The sequence below is a fragment of the Meles meles genome, chromosome 1, assembly GCF_922984935.1.
Source record: "Meles meles chromosome 1, mMelMel3.1 paternal haplotype, whole genome shotgun sequence".
NCBI lineage: Eukaryota > Metazoa > Chordata > Mammalia > Carnivora > Mustelidae > Meles > Meles meles.
In genome coordinates this window covers 173,441,028-173,457,088 of record NC_060066.1, presented here as the reverse complement: position 1 = coordinate 173,457,088, position 16,061 = coordinate 173,441,028, and the positions used below count along the sequence as shown (strand labels likewise).

General features: G+C 50.5%; 1 protein-coding gene across 1 annotated transcript; it reads left to right on the top strand.

Annotated features, from left to right (window-relative positions):
* Positions 1-463: 463 nt before the first annotated feature.
* DIO1 (iodothyronine deiodinase 1) lies at positions 464-15,699 on the top strand. The gene is made up of 4 exons (XM_045978483.1): positions 464-840; positions 8,549-8,692; positions 12,298-12,497; positions 14,905-15,699. The coding sequence occupies exons 1-4, from the start codon at positions 519-521 to the stop codon at positions 14,995-14,997; spliced, it is 759 nt and encodes a 252-aa protein (XP_045834439.1). The 5' UTR covers positions 464-518; the 3' UTR covers positions 14,998-15,699.
* Positions 15,700-16,061: the final 362 nt, after the last annotated feature.

The following is a 16,061-nucleotide window of genomic DNA, read 5'->3' as shown; positions in this document are numbered from 1 at the left end:
GCTCTGTCTCTGCTTGGGGAGCTTCCAGACCCAAATCCTCCGGGAAGGACTATGCCTCCAGAAACACTCAACCACCAGCTAGAAGCTGTGAGTGGGAGAAACATCTTTCATTCGTAAAGGAACACTTTACATTATTAAAAGAATCATTACTATTAGAACTTACTTGTAACAGAGCCTTTCTAAAGGACCACAGGGTCCCTTTAAGTGTGGCCTTTTTATGTATTTGTTTTTAAAAATTTATCAGAGGGAAGATTTAAGATCTGCAGTCTCCCAGCCCAAGGATCTCTCAAAGGTTAAGGCGAAGGATCAGAAATGATAATAATTAGAACAGACCTTTGAGCACTTGGTTTGGAATTTTCCATTGCATTGACAGGAAGGCAGACACCTTCTGTCCTGGCACCTTCCTGCCGTCCCGGGTTGGCTTCATCCACCCTGCACCTTTGTTCAGCTCCGCCCAGTACCGCCTGGCTGTGTCCTCTCTGCCCACCGGCCTCAGAGCCAGCTCTGGGTGTGCCGAGATGGGGCTGCCCCGGCCGGGGCTGTGGCTGAAGAGGCTCTGGGTCCTCTTGCAGGTGGTGGTGCACGTGGCTGTGGGCAAAGTGTGCCTGATACTGTTTCCGGAGAGAGTCAAGCAACACATCTTGGCTATGAACCAGAAGAACCCCCACTTTTCTTATGACAACTGGGCCCCAACCTTCTACAGCATGCAGTATTTCTGGTTTGTCCTGAAGGTCCGATGGCAGCGACTAGAGGACAGGACGGAGCCCGGGGGCCTGGCACCCAACTGCCCCGTAGTCCAGCTCTCAGGACAGAGATGCAACATCTGGGACTTCATGCATGGTGAGGAGACAGTTGCAAACTTGAGATGTGCTTGGAATGGGGGTGTAGAGGTGGGTGGGGAGGTGGGTTGGAAAGTCCTGAATTCTCCTACTCTAGCTGCTCTCTTTTTTGGTTTCTTGTCCTCTTCTCACTTCCTGAAACTGGGACTTCTAGATTCTGTTCTTCTCAGCGGCATGGCCACCTTCCCAGGCCTTTAACCCGCAAACCAGCCTCACTGGCCTTCAGCGCCTTCCACATGCTCTTTAGCTCTGTCTAGTGGGCTCCCGCTCACCCTTCACACTGCCGCTCAGTGACGCTACCTGCAATGAGCCAACCCTGGCTCCTCCAGACTAGCTCAGCCCCTCATCCAGACTTAATGTCCTCAACTCTTCTTTATCATGTCTGACCGGGTAGGTAGTTACACATGGGGGTGTTTGGTTACTGTCTCCCGCCCTCACTGGCCTGCACATTCTGGGCACATAGAGCCCGTGGATGAAGCCCAGGCCCAGCCCTGTGCTCCAGGTCCTCCCTGGGCCAACTCCTGCTCTCCTTCCCAGTCTCACCTACAGGTTCCCCCTCAGTTCTAGCCTCCGGATAAACCCTTGAGCCTGGCACGTCCCTCGTGCTCTCCCTTCTCTGCCTTGCTGGTGTTGTTGGCTCTGCCTGCATCTCACCAACAGTCCAAAACCCCACACCAGCCGGGCCTGCTCTCCTGTCCCCCTTCCGTGAGGCCCTCTCGGATCCCTACAGCTAGGCACACGCTCTCTCTCCTGGGCTAATGGCTCTGCATCTGCCCCTCTCCACAGACTCTGAGTCTTTCCACCCTGCCTCTGGCTGCCAAGCACAAGTGTTTTCTTCCCACCTGATGGGGAGCCTCATGACAGAACTGTGTCTGATTCACCTCTGAGTTCCCAGGATCTAGACTCAGTAGACTGAGTAGAGAAGGTTCCTGAGGCAAGTTATAATAGGCAACCAAATCTAGTGGTTTTCAAGCTTGTTCTTTGGAAGCCAAAGCCCACAGATATGCTTTACCACATTGAGTTTCCTGACTGAAATAGTTTGGGAAACCCTGCGCACCCTACCCTCCTCCTGGAAATTCATAGAACACACACATACTTAAAAAGCTCTGAGAAGCCCTGAAGCTTAAAAACAAACAAAACTTGAAAAAAACTGAGAAAACACTGTCTGATTTTCCTAACACACAACCCCTGACTCTCCACCTGAGGAAATGTCTCGGTTCCAAAGAACAACCTTTGGGAAACGTTGGCCTAATCCAATCCTCTCACTTTAGAAGGGAGATGGAGAACCCCGAGAGGCAGACATAACACAGCCAGGGAGTGACCAAGTCAGACCCAGAATCTGGACTTCCTCATCTCATTCTTTCCAGCATACCTTGGCAAACATTCATGAGCCCAGCCCCCAACTAGATGCCAGGGGCTAAGAGTTAGGTAAGAGCTTCATCCTTCCTTCAACGAGTCTATGGTTTCATAGGCTCATCTATCTTCATAGATAGACATCATAAACAGATCCTCACAGTTCTGTGAGACAGGGGAGGCTGTAAAGGTATAAACTTTGCCTGCAGGGATTGGAAGGTTTCCCGGAGGAAGTGGTTTTGGAACGAGGCCTTGAAAAACGAGAAAGATTTTTGTAGCTTGGGAAGGGCAAAGTGTTTCGAGCAGAGGGAAGGGCAAGAGTTTTTTGCTCCTGACTCGACAACTGCAGTACACAAATGACCTCCTTCTATTCAATATCCACTAAGTGACCCCGATAATAAGAGCAATGAGAATAACCATGAACTTTTATGGAGTATCTCCTGGTGGGCCAAGTGTTGTGCTAGAACAAGGCCAGTTTGCCAAATATCCAGCTAGTGACCAGTTCTGTGAAAGCCAACTTGCCTCATGGCAGTTCCCAGAATGTACTTGCTTCTTTTTTTTTTTTTAAAGATTTTATTTATTTATTTGACAGAGAGAGAGATCACAAGTAGGCAGAGAGGCAGGCAGAGAGAGAGGAGGAAGAAGGCCCCCTGCGGAGCAGAGAGCCCGATGCGGGGCTCGATCCCAGGACCCTGAGATCATGACCTGAGCCGAAGGCAGCGACTTAATCCACTGAGCCACCCAGGCGCCCCTGTACTTGCTTCTTTTAACTCTTCATTTTTGTGAACCAGTTTATGTTTTTTTTTTTTAAGATTTTATTTATTTATTTGACAGAGAGAGATCACAAGTAGGCAGAGAGGCAGGCAGAGAGAGTGAGAGGGAAGCAGGCTCCCTTCAGAGCAGAGAGCCTGACGTGGGACTCGATCCCAGGACTCTGAAATCATGACCTGAGCCGAAGGCAGCGGCTTAAACCACTGAGCCACCCAGGCGCCCCCCAGTTTACGTTTTAAAGACTGTTCTATCGGTCTCTGCTCCCTGCTATTGCACCTGAGACTGAAGAATGGAAAGAGAGGGAGACCAAGAGACGAAAGAAAACTCTACCCATAAAATAGAGCTGGCTTTTGGCATATGGACCCAGAAATAATGGTACTGAATGGTCCTGAAATCGTAGACGCTGGTGGTACAGACCTGAGCATGACTGGTCTCTGCCCTGGAAAATCTCATAGCCCGGAGGGGGAGAAGGCGTAGTGAGAGAGGGAACCGGAGGGTTCTGGAAGAAGTGGGATGAGATAGGGAGGCAGGCAGAGGAAGGCTTCTTGGAGAAGAGGATGGTGAGCTGATTAGCTAGGGACAGTGAAGTCTTGGGATGGGTGGGGTAAAGAGCAGTGGGGAGCAGAGCAGGGCAGAGGAGAGGAACTACAGAGGGCCGAGCTGTGGAGGACCATGGGTCAGTTTGGGCAGAGTGGGGTTGTGGGGGGCATGAAGCTGGGGAAGAATGAGTTCTGGACATGGCATTAGGGACCAGCGTTTAAAGGATCTTATGTGTCTTATTGAAGAAGGTAGACTTCAACCTGAGAGTATTGGTGAATTCTAGAAGGATTTTCAAGTAGGGTGTTAACAATGATCAGGTATGCCTAATAGAAAGCAATCCAGTAACTGCTTTGGAAACCCACCAGCCACTAAAAAGCTCTGATGTATGCTTTGTGTATAAATCTGAACTCATTTTACAGCCATAAAGCAGAAGGTCTAGAAGACTCTACAGGTAATCTAAAGCAGTTTTTTTCATTTTTCACACACAAAGGCCCAGAGAGGTAAATTACTTGCTCAGAGTCAGTCGTATGGCAAGTGTTTGTAGAGCCTGAACTAGAACCTGTAGCTTCTGGCTCTCCGATAGTGGATTTGTTGTTGGATAAGACGACAGAGGTCCAGAGGAATTCCCAACCCCCTCCTGTGCTCTGGGTGTTCACACACTTGTACACGCATGAGGTACACACAACTCCCAGAGCAAAACACAGTTTAACTGGTGAGTGGTCGTAGAAGGCAAGTCTGGATCATTTATTTTCTAGGTACTTGGGAGTTAATAGGAAACCGGATTTATTTCAGCCCCTGTTTATTATCTTCTAAAATCTCCCCAAGTGTACCTAGGAGGGGTCATTTAGTAACGATAAATGGGCTTTCTCTGTTAAGAGAGCCAGACAAGACGGACTTGACAGTGCGAGCCCGATGTCTGAAATGGTGTCCTCTGCCCCGTGGCCTGTGCACACAGGCAGCCTGCCAGTCCTCTGTCCCGTCACCGCCTTGCACCCATCCTTCCTCTCTGCTATCAGGAAAGCGGGAACTAAGCTTAAACTTTGCCCTCCATACTGATCACTGCACCCAACCACACTATAAATAATTAAACACATGACTCCGTCTCATCCAGTTTACTAATCAGTGATGTTGAATTTTTTTTTCCAATTAAAAACAAAATTCCAGATAGCTAATATTTAGCACTGGTCCTGACATTAAGTCTTGGGGTTCTTATCAAAAGCATGACTCTCTGGGGTCATTGGAGGCCAATGGCTGGCCACTTAGCCTTGACTTGCCTCTGAGACTACCCTGATGAGGCCTGGGCAGTCCTGTCACATGGGCGAGGACTTGTGTAATCATCCAACAGGGACTGGGGCTCACTCAGTGCCCCCAAGGGCCTCCTAAGAGAAAATCTATGAGCCAAGGACAAGGAGAGCTTTGTATCTCCTTGGCCAGTTTTCTCTTCATATACTGAAAAATGAAGACTCTATAATCAATCGTTTCTCTCTTTACTTGGCCACCAGGAAACTCAATCAAATGTTAGTTCAGTTATAATGAATACATGCGACCTTAAGACCGCTTTGTTTTCCATCTTTCCCTTTTGTTCTGTGCCTCCCAGAAGGGCATGATTTTTTTTAATTACAAAAAATTTTACTATACATATAGGCTTCTTCAAACCCATTGCACAATGAGGTGAGGGTCTAACTAACAAAATACACCGCCAGCAAGTTAAGATGCCCTCGGTTCCCCTCCATCAGCAAGTCCTGTCAGTTTCATCTTTCACCTTCTCCACAGCCCTCACACTAACCTGGGCTCCCATTATCTCTCACGTGCATTTCTCGGGCACCTCCTGACTGGATCCTCCCCACTTCCATTCCCATCCTCAGGCCTTTCCCCATAGAGCGATCTTCAGGTGTAATCTGACCACATTTCATTATATCTCTCTACCGTAGGAGTCAGGGTTCTGGCCTGCAAGTCACAGATACATACTCTGGCTTTCCTAGTCTCTCTCTCTCTTTCTCTCTCTCTCTCTCACACACAAACACACACACACACACACACACGAACATATTAAGAACGTGTTACAAGACCCCCAGAATCAACCACACCTGGAGCGCTGGGCCTGGACTTCTGGCATCAAAAGTCAGGCCTGGATGCTGCTGTCACTCTGATTGCCTTGGGAACTGACACGCCTGCCCCCAGGACTCCCCCAGTCCAGACAGGAGCACTGCCACTGGGCCACAGACCAGTTCTGCTGTCTCAGTGACTTCAGGACCAAAGATCCCTGTGGGATGGTCCAATCAACCCAGCTGGGCCACTGCTTACTTATGCCTTGGCTGCTCAGGACAGAGAACAGACCTGGTCCCTCTGTCCTCCATAGAGGTGTACGCTCCTATTAATAGTATACAAAATAGGGAATTCCACCTAGGAAGGACGGTTAGGAACCAGGCAGCCAAAAATGCAACAAATATCTACCATCCTTGTTTTATACCTCCACGATGTCCCACTGTACACAGAAAAAAATCCAGATTTCTCACCAAGGCATAGGAGAGCCTGTCCCCCTACCCCCACTCCCGCTCATACCTGCCTCTCCAGTCTTGCCTCTTGTGATCTGCCCTCCCCCACCTCCCACCCACTCCCGGGGCCTGGCTCTGGTCATGGTGGCCTTGCAGGTCCTTGAACTCACCAAGCTCTGTCCTGCCTCAGGGTCTTTGTACAGGATAGAGTCCTTTTGCCTGGAATGCCCTCCTCCTCCCTTTGCCCATGGCTGGCTCTTTCCTGTCCTTCATTTCTCAGGTTAAATGGCATGTCCTCAGAGGCCTTTTTTGACCCACCTGTCTAAAGTAGGTCACTCCTTTATGGACTCTTTCGAAATACTTATCACAAGTTGGAATTACCACATTTATGTGTTTACTTGGTTTTTTGCCACTGAATAGACCTCAAATTACATGCAGGCAGGGCACCTGGGTGGCTCATCAGGTCAAGTGTCTGCCTTTGGCTTAGGTCATGGTCCCAGGGTCCTGGGATCGAGCCCAGCGTCAGGTTCCTTGCTCAGTGGAGAACTTAGTTCTCCCTCTCCCTCTGCCTACCTGTGCTCTCTCTGTCAAACACATAAATAAAATCTTAAAAAGAAAGAAAGAAAGAAAGAAAGAAAGAAAGAAAGAAAGAAAGAAAGAGAAGTTGCATACAGGCAGAGCCAGGCTGGCCTTGTTCTCTGCTGAACCGCTCCCCAGCGTGTGGGGGGAAGGGGCAACAAGTAGCCTGGGCGACACAACTCTCTTACGGGCCACGTCACAGTGCACGACTTGCTGTGCTCTAACAGTGAGGTGAGGCCTCCACCGTGTCCGCTCTGGCCACAGGGATCCCCCGGGTGCTGGCAGCTCCCAAGGGCTACTCCCCCTCGAAGGTGGGGCAGTTGTGGAAGGCTCCCACCCAGGGCTGGTTTCATGGGTGTGGGACCAGTGAATCACACAGAGGAAAGCCCTGTGTTTGGGGTTTAATGCTCTGCATTAACCATCTTGAAATCCTTAATCATTTTATCTAGGAATTTACATTTTTTAAGGGAAGCCTCATGGGACAATGGAACCTGTGAAGGGACTTGGAGCCTTGGTCGTGCAGGATCCGGCCTCACACAGCCTTCTTGCTCCCTGGGACATGTCCTCCACGGCCCACTCTTCCACCCTCAGAGGCAGGGCTGGTCCGGCCTCCTTCCCATTCCTCCCCAGTGACTGCCACCAACTTCTGACCCCAGAGAGGACCTGGACACAGGCACAGGAGAGGCTGGGGTGGTTGGGTGTGTGCCTCCGGCAGCCTCTCATGACAGGGCATGGAAATGGCCATCTCCATCCTGGGCTAATGGTGCCATGGGGCAGTGTGTCAGGTGACTGGGGGAAAAGTGGTAGGAGAAGCCTCTTGCCCCATCCCTTCCCCGAGCAAGGAGCCTAAGCATTCCTGAATGGCGGCTGTGATACCCTGTGGGGGGCACGTGGGGAGGGTAAATGTCTAGCTCAGTTTCTCATGATGCGCTGGCTGGGGCATTGTGCATTGGCCTGCTGGCTGGAGGGAGAGGAAAGCTGGTAGCCGGTGACCATAGTCACACAGGCATGTATGCACTAAGTTTTAGGGTTCCTGGCTGACTATGAAGGACTGCATTTGCCCTATGACTATCCCTATGTCCGTGAGAATGTGACATTAAATGGTACCTAGAAAATATCATGGCAGTGCAAGATAGAGGCCACAGAAGCAAATCTTTTAATTTTATTTTCATATATTTAACAGCAATCCCACCCCCCCCCACCGCCGCCGCTTTTGAACAAGGGGCCCAGCATTTTTGGTTTGCACTAAGCCAGCAAATTATGTAGCCAGTCTTGGGCCTACTCCACATTCCCCTTTGTGGCATCCCCTTCGCTGCCTGTCCCACTTCCTAGCTCAGGGACAAGATAGCTGATAACAGCAGCCTACATTTATTGAGTACCTACCATGGGCCAAGCACCACTTTAAAGCCTTATCTGTACTCCCTTATCTGTACTTCCTATAATCCTTATAACAATCCTATAAGGTAAGTATTATTATTATGTCCATTTGTGAATGAGGAAACAGGGGCTTTGGATGAGAAGAACTCTGAATTAAGCGTCTAGAAGCCAGAGTACTAATTTTAACTCCACACTTGACCTGCTGTGTCTGCTGTGTGACCTGGAGCAAGTCTGTAAACAAGGAGAAAAATGGCCTACCTTGCAGTATTCTAATCTCATCACCTGAGAAGACAGATCTGTGTCTGCCTTATAAACTGCCTGGGAGGGACCTTCACTATTTGAATTACCACCTAGTAGCTGCAGGTGGTCCACTGAGACCCCCTGATAAAATCCGCTCCTTGTGGAGAGGAGTCAACTGGCTCCAGCCTCTGCTAAGTCAGGCTCTGTAGGCATCGGTCCCCTCACTGTGGCCTGGCTCCATCTTCGAGGGAAAAGGAAAGTACCAGAAGCGAGAGCATCCAGAGTGAAGATGGTGCTGACGAACCAAGGCTGTGTGTAGGGGACTGGTTGTTGATGATTCCATTCCTGTTTCAGGCAACAGGCCATTGGTGCTGAATTTTGGAAGTTGCACCTGACCTTCGTTTCTTTTCAAATTTGACCAGTTCAAGAGACTTATTGAAGACTTTTGCTCCATGGCAGACTTCCTCATCATCTACATCGAGGAAGCGCACGCATCAGGTACCGAGAGACTCCTTGCCTCTGCCTCTGCCTATCTTCTCTTTCCTGCCCTACTTCCCCAGGCCCAGGCTCAAGGCAGGGGAGGGCGGAGGAAGAGGAATGAGGGCAAGAGCCGCTCTGCACGGAGTACCTGCTTCTTTAGTCCCTGCTGCCTTTACCCACCACTTGCTAACTTCACAGTCTGACTTCCACTGGCACATGGAGCAGAAAACCTGGAGGCGGTGCCGGGGTGGCTCGGTCGGTTGGCTTCCGCTTGCGTCATGATCTTGGGGTCCTGGATTTGAGCCCAGAGTCCGACTTCCTGCTCAGTGAGAAGTCTGCTTTCCCCTCTATCCCTGCCTCTCTCCCCCTGCTCCTTCTCTCTCTCTCTCTCAAGCAAATAAAATTTTTTAAAAACCAAGAAACCTGGAGGGACGGGGCCAGTGGAAATCAGGGAGGAGGAGCTAGTAGGAGGAACTTAGACCTGAAACGTCACAAGGGAAATGCCCACTCCATAGCTATATGTGCGACCCCTCCTAAGACTCTCCAGACTCAAAGGGACACTGTGGTTCCTCTAGGTCAATGGTTCCCAAGCATTAGAAGCACCTGGAAGGCTCGTTAAAACGGACTGCTGGACCCCCCATCCCAGAGTTCATCAGTGAAGTCTGGGATGGGGCCTGAGAATTTACATTTCTGACAAGCTCCGGGTGATGCTGACGCTGCTGGTCTGGGGGCCACACTTGGAGACCCCCTACCCCAAACTAGCTTTCATCCGGGGCAGGAATTCTTTCTTCACCCCTGACAGGTGGTCACACATTTTCATTCCTTCACGGGACATCTTATTGCTTTGCTGGAGAGCTCCATTCAGGAGAACTCTCCCTGAAACTCCTACAGCTCATGGGCTAAGCCCCTTGAACCACCGATCCCACAAGGTCTGGGGCCTGGGGCCCAAATCAGGTTCCCACACGCCCCCTGTTTATCCAGGTAAGTTATGGGGAGGCATGAGGCATGGTGGGGAGAACATGAACGTCGGAGTTTCAGACCTGATTATGGGTCCTAGCTCCACCATGTGACCTTGGGGAACTCACCTTCCATGCCCACTTTTGCGACAGTGACATGAGATGACAAGACCAACCTCACAGGTTCACTCACGTGACAATATTTAAGGAGCACTTGTGCTGGGCCTGGGGATATTGAGACAAAAGATACACACAGTTTCTGCCTCTCAGGAACTCACAGTTAAGGTTGGGGAAGCAAGTCACTGCTCCTTTCCTGCCCTCCATGTCCTCAGCTGCGGGATAAGGGGGAGAATCCCAGCTTGGCCTCCCCAGGAGGTCCTTGTGAAGCTCCAAAGAGCTAATGGTTGCACAAGACTGACTGCCCAAACATGACACAAAGGTAAGCTGGCATTGTTGTCATCTACGAAGTTCCGATGTCTTGGGGCAGGTGATAGTTACTTTACACTGTGATGGGCACTTGTATCTTGATGTGAATTTGTCCCGAGAGCTGGCTTCTCTCGGAGGAAGTCTCCTGAGCAGAGCACGTTGAAGCACCGAGGAGGTGGGGCCATTTCTGCTGGTAGACTTTCCCAACTTCCCTTACCCTGGGAAGCAGCTATGACTGTAAACACAGATCACATAGCTTCCGAAGGATTCCATGACCACATTAGCTGGGTCCAGGCTCCCCAGAAACAGGGCAAGTAGAAGGGCAAGGCCAGTAGCTCTTTATGGTTATTTTTTTCAGCCCATTAACATGAGTACCACTTCCTGTAAGAAGGCAGAAGGGCACCTTGGCAAACGAGGCTGTTTGAAAATCCCCTTCCAATTAACATTAACAAGCAGCCTTAAATGGGTTTGATTTGGGGCATCTCCAGAGAAAAGTAGCAGAATACCTGTGGCATAGAATAAAAACTGGCTTCTTTCCTACCTGTCTGTTATTTGGGGGAGTCAGGCAAGATAAACCCATATTTTTTAAGCAGCTTCTGTGAAACAGGCCGAGTACTAGGAATTCTAAACAAGTTACCTCACAGTCATCTGCAATGCTGGTCCTATTAATCCCATAACAGATGGGGAAACAGTTTACAGAGGCTTCAAGAGCTTGCCCCATAAGACATAGCTGCGTGTGTCAGGGAAGGCTTCCTGGAGGAGAGGGGTTTAGAGCTGTGGTTCTCAATGGAGGGTGATTTCTGTCCCCCAGGGGACATCTGGCAACGCCTCAAGGTGTTTTTGGTTGTCAAAAACAAATTGAAGGGAGGGCAGGGTGCTTAGTGAGTAGAGGCCAAAGATGCTGCTCAATGTCCTGTTACACACGGGACGGAGGCCCCGCCACAAACGTCAACAGTAGCAGTGTTGAGGAGCCCCATGGTAGAGCTGAGGCTTGAAAGGATAGGTAGGATCTCAAATATGGAAAAGATGGTAAGGAGACAGGGAAGAGGGGGTCAGCCTCATTTGAGGAAGTCACTTCAGTGAGATGAGGAAGGACCGGCAGACGTGACCGGAAGTGCAGGTGGGGAGAGATGGTCGGCATCGTGACATGTTTGCTAAGGAGCTGGTCCTGTCATTGGTTTTCAAGCAGAGAAAAAAATCTGATTAAAGTTTGTGTTCATAATGTTGTCAGAGATTTTTGGATGATGAGTTAGAGGGTAGCAAGATCAGGAGGCCGGAGTACTCCTTAGGGGTTGAAAGGAAGGGTGGTTGTCAGGCTAACAGTTGTCCTTGGCTGTGAGCTCACCCTGAGGGGCAGGTGTCATGAGGCTGTCTATAGAGCGAACGGCAGCCACAGTGGCCGAAGTCGTAGGAGAGAGAAGGTCCTGTTCTCACACTGTAGTGGAGGCAGCCCCATGAGGAAGAGGGTGGAAGCGAGAGGCAGCTCGGGGGTAGTGGTGGGTCAAGGAATCCCAGGTGTTTCACCCACTGGCTGAACAGAGGCTGGAGGCGTGCTGGGCAGACAGGCCAGGTCACTGGGGAGCTTGGGGTTTCTCCTGCGGATGACAGGGAGCAGGAGAGTGACATGGTCAGATTGGCCCTTTGGAAAGAACATTCTGGTGGAGAATAATTGGAAGAGGGAAATTGTCTAGACTAGTAGTTCTCAGACTTCCGGTGTATTGTTAGAATCATCTGGAAGGCTGTTAAGACAGATTGGTGGGCCCCATTTCTTGTCAGTCTAGGGTCGGGTCTAAGAATTACCAACAAACCCCAGGTGATGCCAGCGCTGCTGGTCTGGGCAGAGAATCACTGCTCTAGACCACTGCCTCATAGAGTGTGGTCCGGAGACCAAGGAGCCTTGGCCTCTGGGCACCAGCTAGATCCTCAGTGATACCCTGGACAGAATGAATCAGAATCTGCCTTTAACCGTTCAGATACACATTCCAGTTCAAGAAGCATGGGATTAGTTGACTCTCCCATGCTGAATCGCTGAGAGTCAGGAGTCCTGGGCTTCCGCATTGGATCAGTCAGTAACTCCCTATGTGAGCTCATGCCTTCACTCATAGTAGGAAACTGGGCCCAATCGGGCTAAGGGCTCCTCTATCTGGGACCCTCAGTTAAAGGTGGTGGGGATGGGGGTTTTTAATGGGCAGGAAATAGCGCCCTGCCAGTGAGGTTCACTGCCCATCTCTTCTTTTGCAGATGGCTGGGCTTTTAAGAACAATGTGAACATCAGGACTCACCAGACTCTCCAGGACCGCCTGAAGGCCGCCCGCTTGCTGCTGGACAGGAACCCCCAGTGCCCTGTGGTGGTGGACACAATGGAGAACCAGAGCAGCCAGCGCTACGCGGCGCTGCCTGAGCGGCTCTACGTGCTCTGGGAGGGCAGGATCCTCTACAAGGTGACCAGGGGTATGGGGCCCAGGATGGGGATGGGCAGAAAGGGCTTTGTAGCAGGCAGACCTGCATTCATGTCGCTTCCTGGCCATGTACCAGCCATGTGGCCAGCGCCAAGTCCTCTCCTCTCGTGGAGTTTCAGTTTCCTCTTCTGCAAGAGGGAGGTACCCCCACCTCACAGGAGGTGAAATAATGCACAGGAAAGTCCCTAGCATTTGGGCTGGAGCTGCAGCCTCTGGCTGCCTTCGAACCAGAAGACTGGCCCAGCCCTAGCTCAGTTTGGAGCTGAACGAAGAGAAGGTTGTTTCCATTTCATAAACAATGCTCAGAGAAGGACACTGACTTGCCCAAGGTCACACCGCACTAGGCTCTGATTCCAATTCTAAGTCCTTTGGATGGAATGGGCCAGGGGTGGGAGCGTCTGAAGCCGCTCATCTCTGAGGCCTGAACCTGGAGGGGTTTGTAGGAGTGGGAGCAGAGCAAACCCTACAGGCAGCAGCTGGAGATGCTGAAGCAGGGATTCGAGGCAGGAGCTAAGTCCTGGCTTGCTTTCTGGTGATCGTGCCCCCTTAGGGCCTCTAGCCTGGCCAGGGTGGGGGACAGAAGTACAACCTCTGGCCACTGGGGCACCATTGGCCTCCCCTAGGAGGGTAGGAACTGTTTCATAGCTGCAGAAAGGATTTCAAACCTTGGAGAGCCTCTGAAGCCCAACCACGCAGCTGCTCCTCGCCCACAGGTCAAGCTGACCCTACTGTGGCAGGGAAATGGGCAACAACTTGCAGACGAATTCCCGAGGTGCCAAGGGTCACAGCACAAGGATTCAGGTCCTTTTTCCTTTCTCCTCCCCCAAAGACATGGCTCTAAGGTGGCATGGTGGAGGCCAGCGGGGCTAGGCCCCAAGCCAGTACTGGCAACACAGGAATGAATTGTGAATGGCCCACCCCTTACTTTGAGTCTGAGGGATGAGGAAGACGCACACAGAGTGCTCCGGTGTCCCCAGGACTAGGACACTCCAGAGCAGGGATCAGCAAACCTTTTCGGCAAAGGGCCTGATTGTAAATATTTTTGACTTTGTGGGCCAAATCATCTCTGGTCACAATTCAGTCCTGCTGCTGTGGCACAAAATCAGTGTAGACAAGACATCGATGAGTGTGAGGCATCAGGACAGACTTGGCTCTCAGATTGGAAATTTCCTGACCCCTGAGGAAGGGTAGGCTCTTTAGAGGTGGTGACACCTGCGTGGGCCTCAAGGCTAGGAAGCCAGCCGCGTGAGCGGGGTGAGTGAAAAGCATGGCAAATACAGGGAAGAAGGTGGGTGAAGGCACGGAGGCAGGTTATAGCAGGGTGTGAATGGAGAATGGTCACCATGTCCCCAGTGGTGACAGGAGTCTCATTCTGGACCAAGGAGTTCAGCCTGCCTCTTAGGACAAAGGAGAGCCACTGACGAGTTTTGAGCAGGAGAGAGGCATGATTGGATCTTATTTTACTTTATTTTATTTTTAAAGATTTTATTTATTTATTTGTCAGAGAGATATAGAGAGAGTACAGGCAGGCAGAGTGGCAGGCAGAGGCAGAGGGAGAAGCAGGCTCCCTGTGGAGCAAGGAGCCCGATGTGGGACTCCATCCCAGGACCCTGGGATCACGACCTGAGCTAAAGGCAGCAGTTTATCCGACTGAGCCACCCAGGCATCCTATTTTAATTTTTTTAAAGATTTATTTATTTAGTAGAGAGAGCATGTGCATGTGAGTGGGAGGAGGGGCAGAGGGAGAGACGACCAGGCAGACTCCCTGCTGAGCATGAAGGCCGATGCAGGGCTCGATCCCAGGATCCCGAGATCGTGACCTGGGCCAAAATCAAGAGTCAGAAGCTCAACTGACTGAGCACCCCAGGTGCCCCTGGATCTGTATTTTAGAAAGATCACTGGCTCCTGGGTGAGGCGTGGACTGGAGGGAGCAGGGATTGAGGACTGGGAAAAGTTAGGAGGTAGGATGGCTGTCCAAGTAGGAGACGAAGAGGGCTGAACTAGGGCATTGGGACTGGAGAGGCAGAGGTGGGTCTGATTTAGGACGGGTGGTGCTTGCTGGGAGGCATAGAGAAGATAAGGCCTGTCTGAAGGTCTAATTATGGAAGATAATTATTTGTACAGACCCCTTTCTCCTCTTGGAACTATTCACTTGCCCCGCCTCTGGTCTTCCTTGTACTTCTCGGTCCAGTCTGCCCATTAAATCTTGGCAGCACTCCACACCCTCTCCCTGGGTGACCTCATCCACCTGAGGGTTGTCTCTGCAATGAGGACACCATCCTGAGAAGTCCCACGTGGCCATCACCAGCCCTGTCCTCTCAACCCAGCTCCAGACCCACCGATTCCTGCAGGCTGGAAATCCGGGAACACTGATTCATTTCTCTTGCAGGGGAAATCGGGCCCTTGGAACTACCATCCAGAGGAAGTTCGTGCTGTTCTGGAAAAGCTCCACATTGAGTCTGGAAAGATCCCCCAGTGCTAGGTGATCAACAGGAGGGCTCCTCAAGTTCTGGGGTCTCCTCCCAGCCTAGGTGGCTTTCACCTCTGGACTCATGTCCCCTGCTGGTCAGACTAGTCTCATCTAACCAAACAATTGTAATCCGAAAACAAAGCAGCAAGTAAGCAGAATGTTAAAATACCATACAACTCAACGCTGTCCCCACGGAGACCACATTCATCGCGTGATATCCCCACGTGAGAGAGGCCCCACTCTGCGGGCAGCCTGCCAAGGCGTGGCATCTCTCTCCAGCCACTCTGACACCAAGCGGTCAGATACGGCGGTCCTTATGTGAGGCAGACTCATTTTCCCCAGTTTGCCATTTATGGACTTGATCATCTCAGACACTAAATTGGCTTTTAGAACCAAGCACAAGGAGAGCGTGCCAGTTGTTTAGAGAGAGAGAGAGAGATGAGGAATTGAAAGCCATTGTTTTTTTATGCAGAAGCTCGCACTGGAAATGGTTTCTCTGATGTCTTCACAAGTCTCCTAACGGTCATTTGTGTTTGATTACATCAGACTAATGGATCGCCATTGCTATTCATCTGTTTTAACTCTGCTTCTTTTCATATTTGTCTATGACGGCCACAGCCTAAAGTACACACAGCTGTGACTTGATTTGAAAGAAAATGTTTTAAGAAGCAGCAAGCTAATACAGATTAAACTGTCTCAGGCCGTTTGAGATTGCTTCGGTGTGATTCTTACATTTTCTTTTCCAGTTTGTGTCAGCCTGTTTTATCTTGCATTATAGCCCAGTGTAATCTGATCAGCAAAAATACCATATGCTTGGGAGCGCCTCATTTGGTGGGAAGAACATTCCTTCTCCGTGGGTTACATATTAAATGTCCCTTTGTCTTGTGAACTCTTGCTAAAGAATGTTTCACATTGGACTCAAACTACCTTCACAACATGACATAAAAGAAGGGTTGTGGGAGACATTTTTCTACCAAGAAAACACATTCTCCTTGGCTTGGCCATTGTTGCTACAACGTGAACACTATTAACGTTGCTATTTTATTCTTTTTTTTTAAAGATTTTATTCATTTATT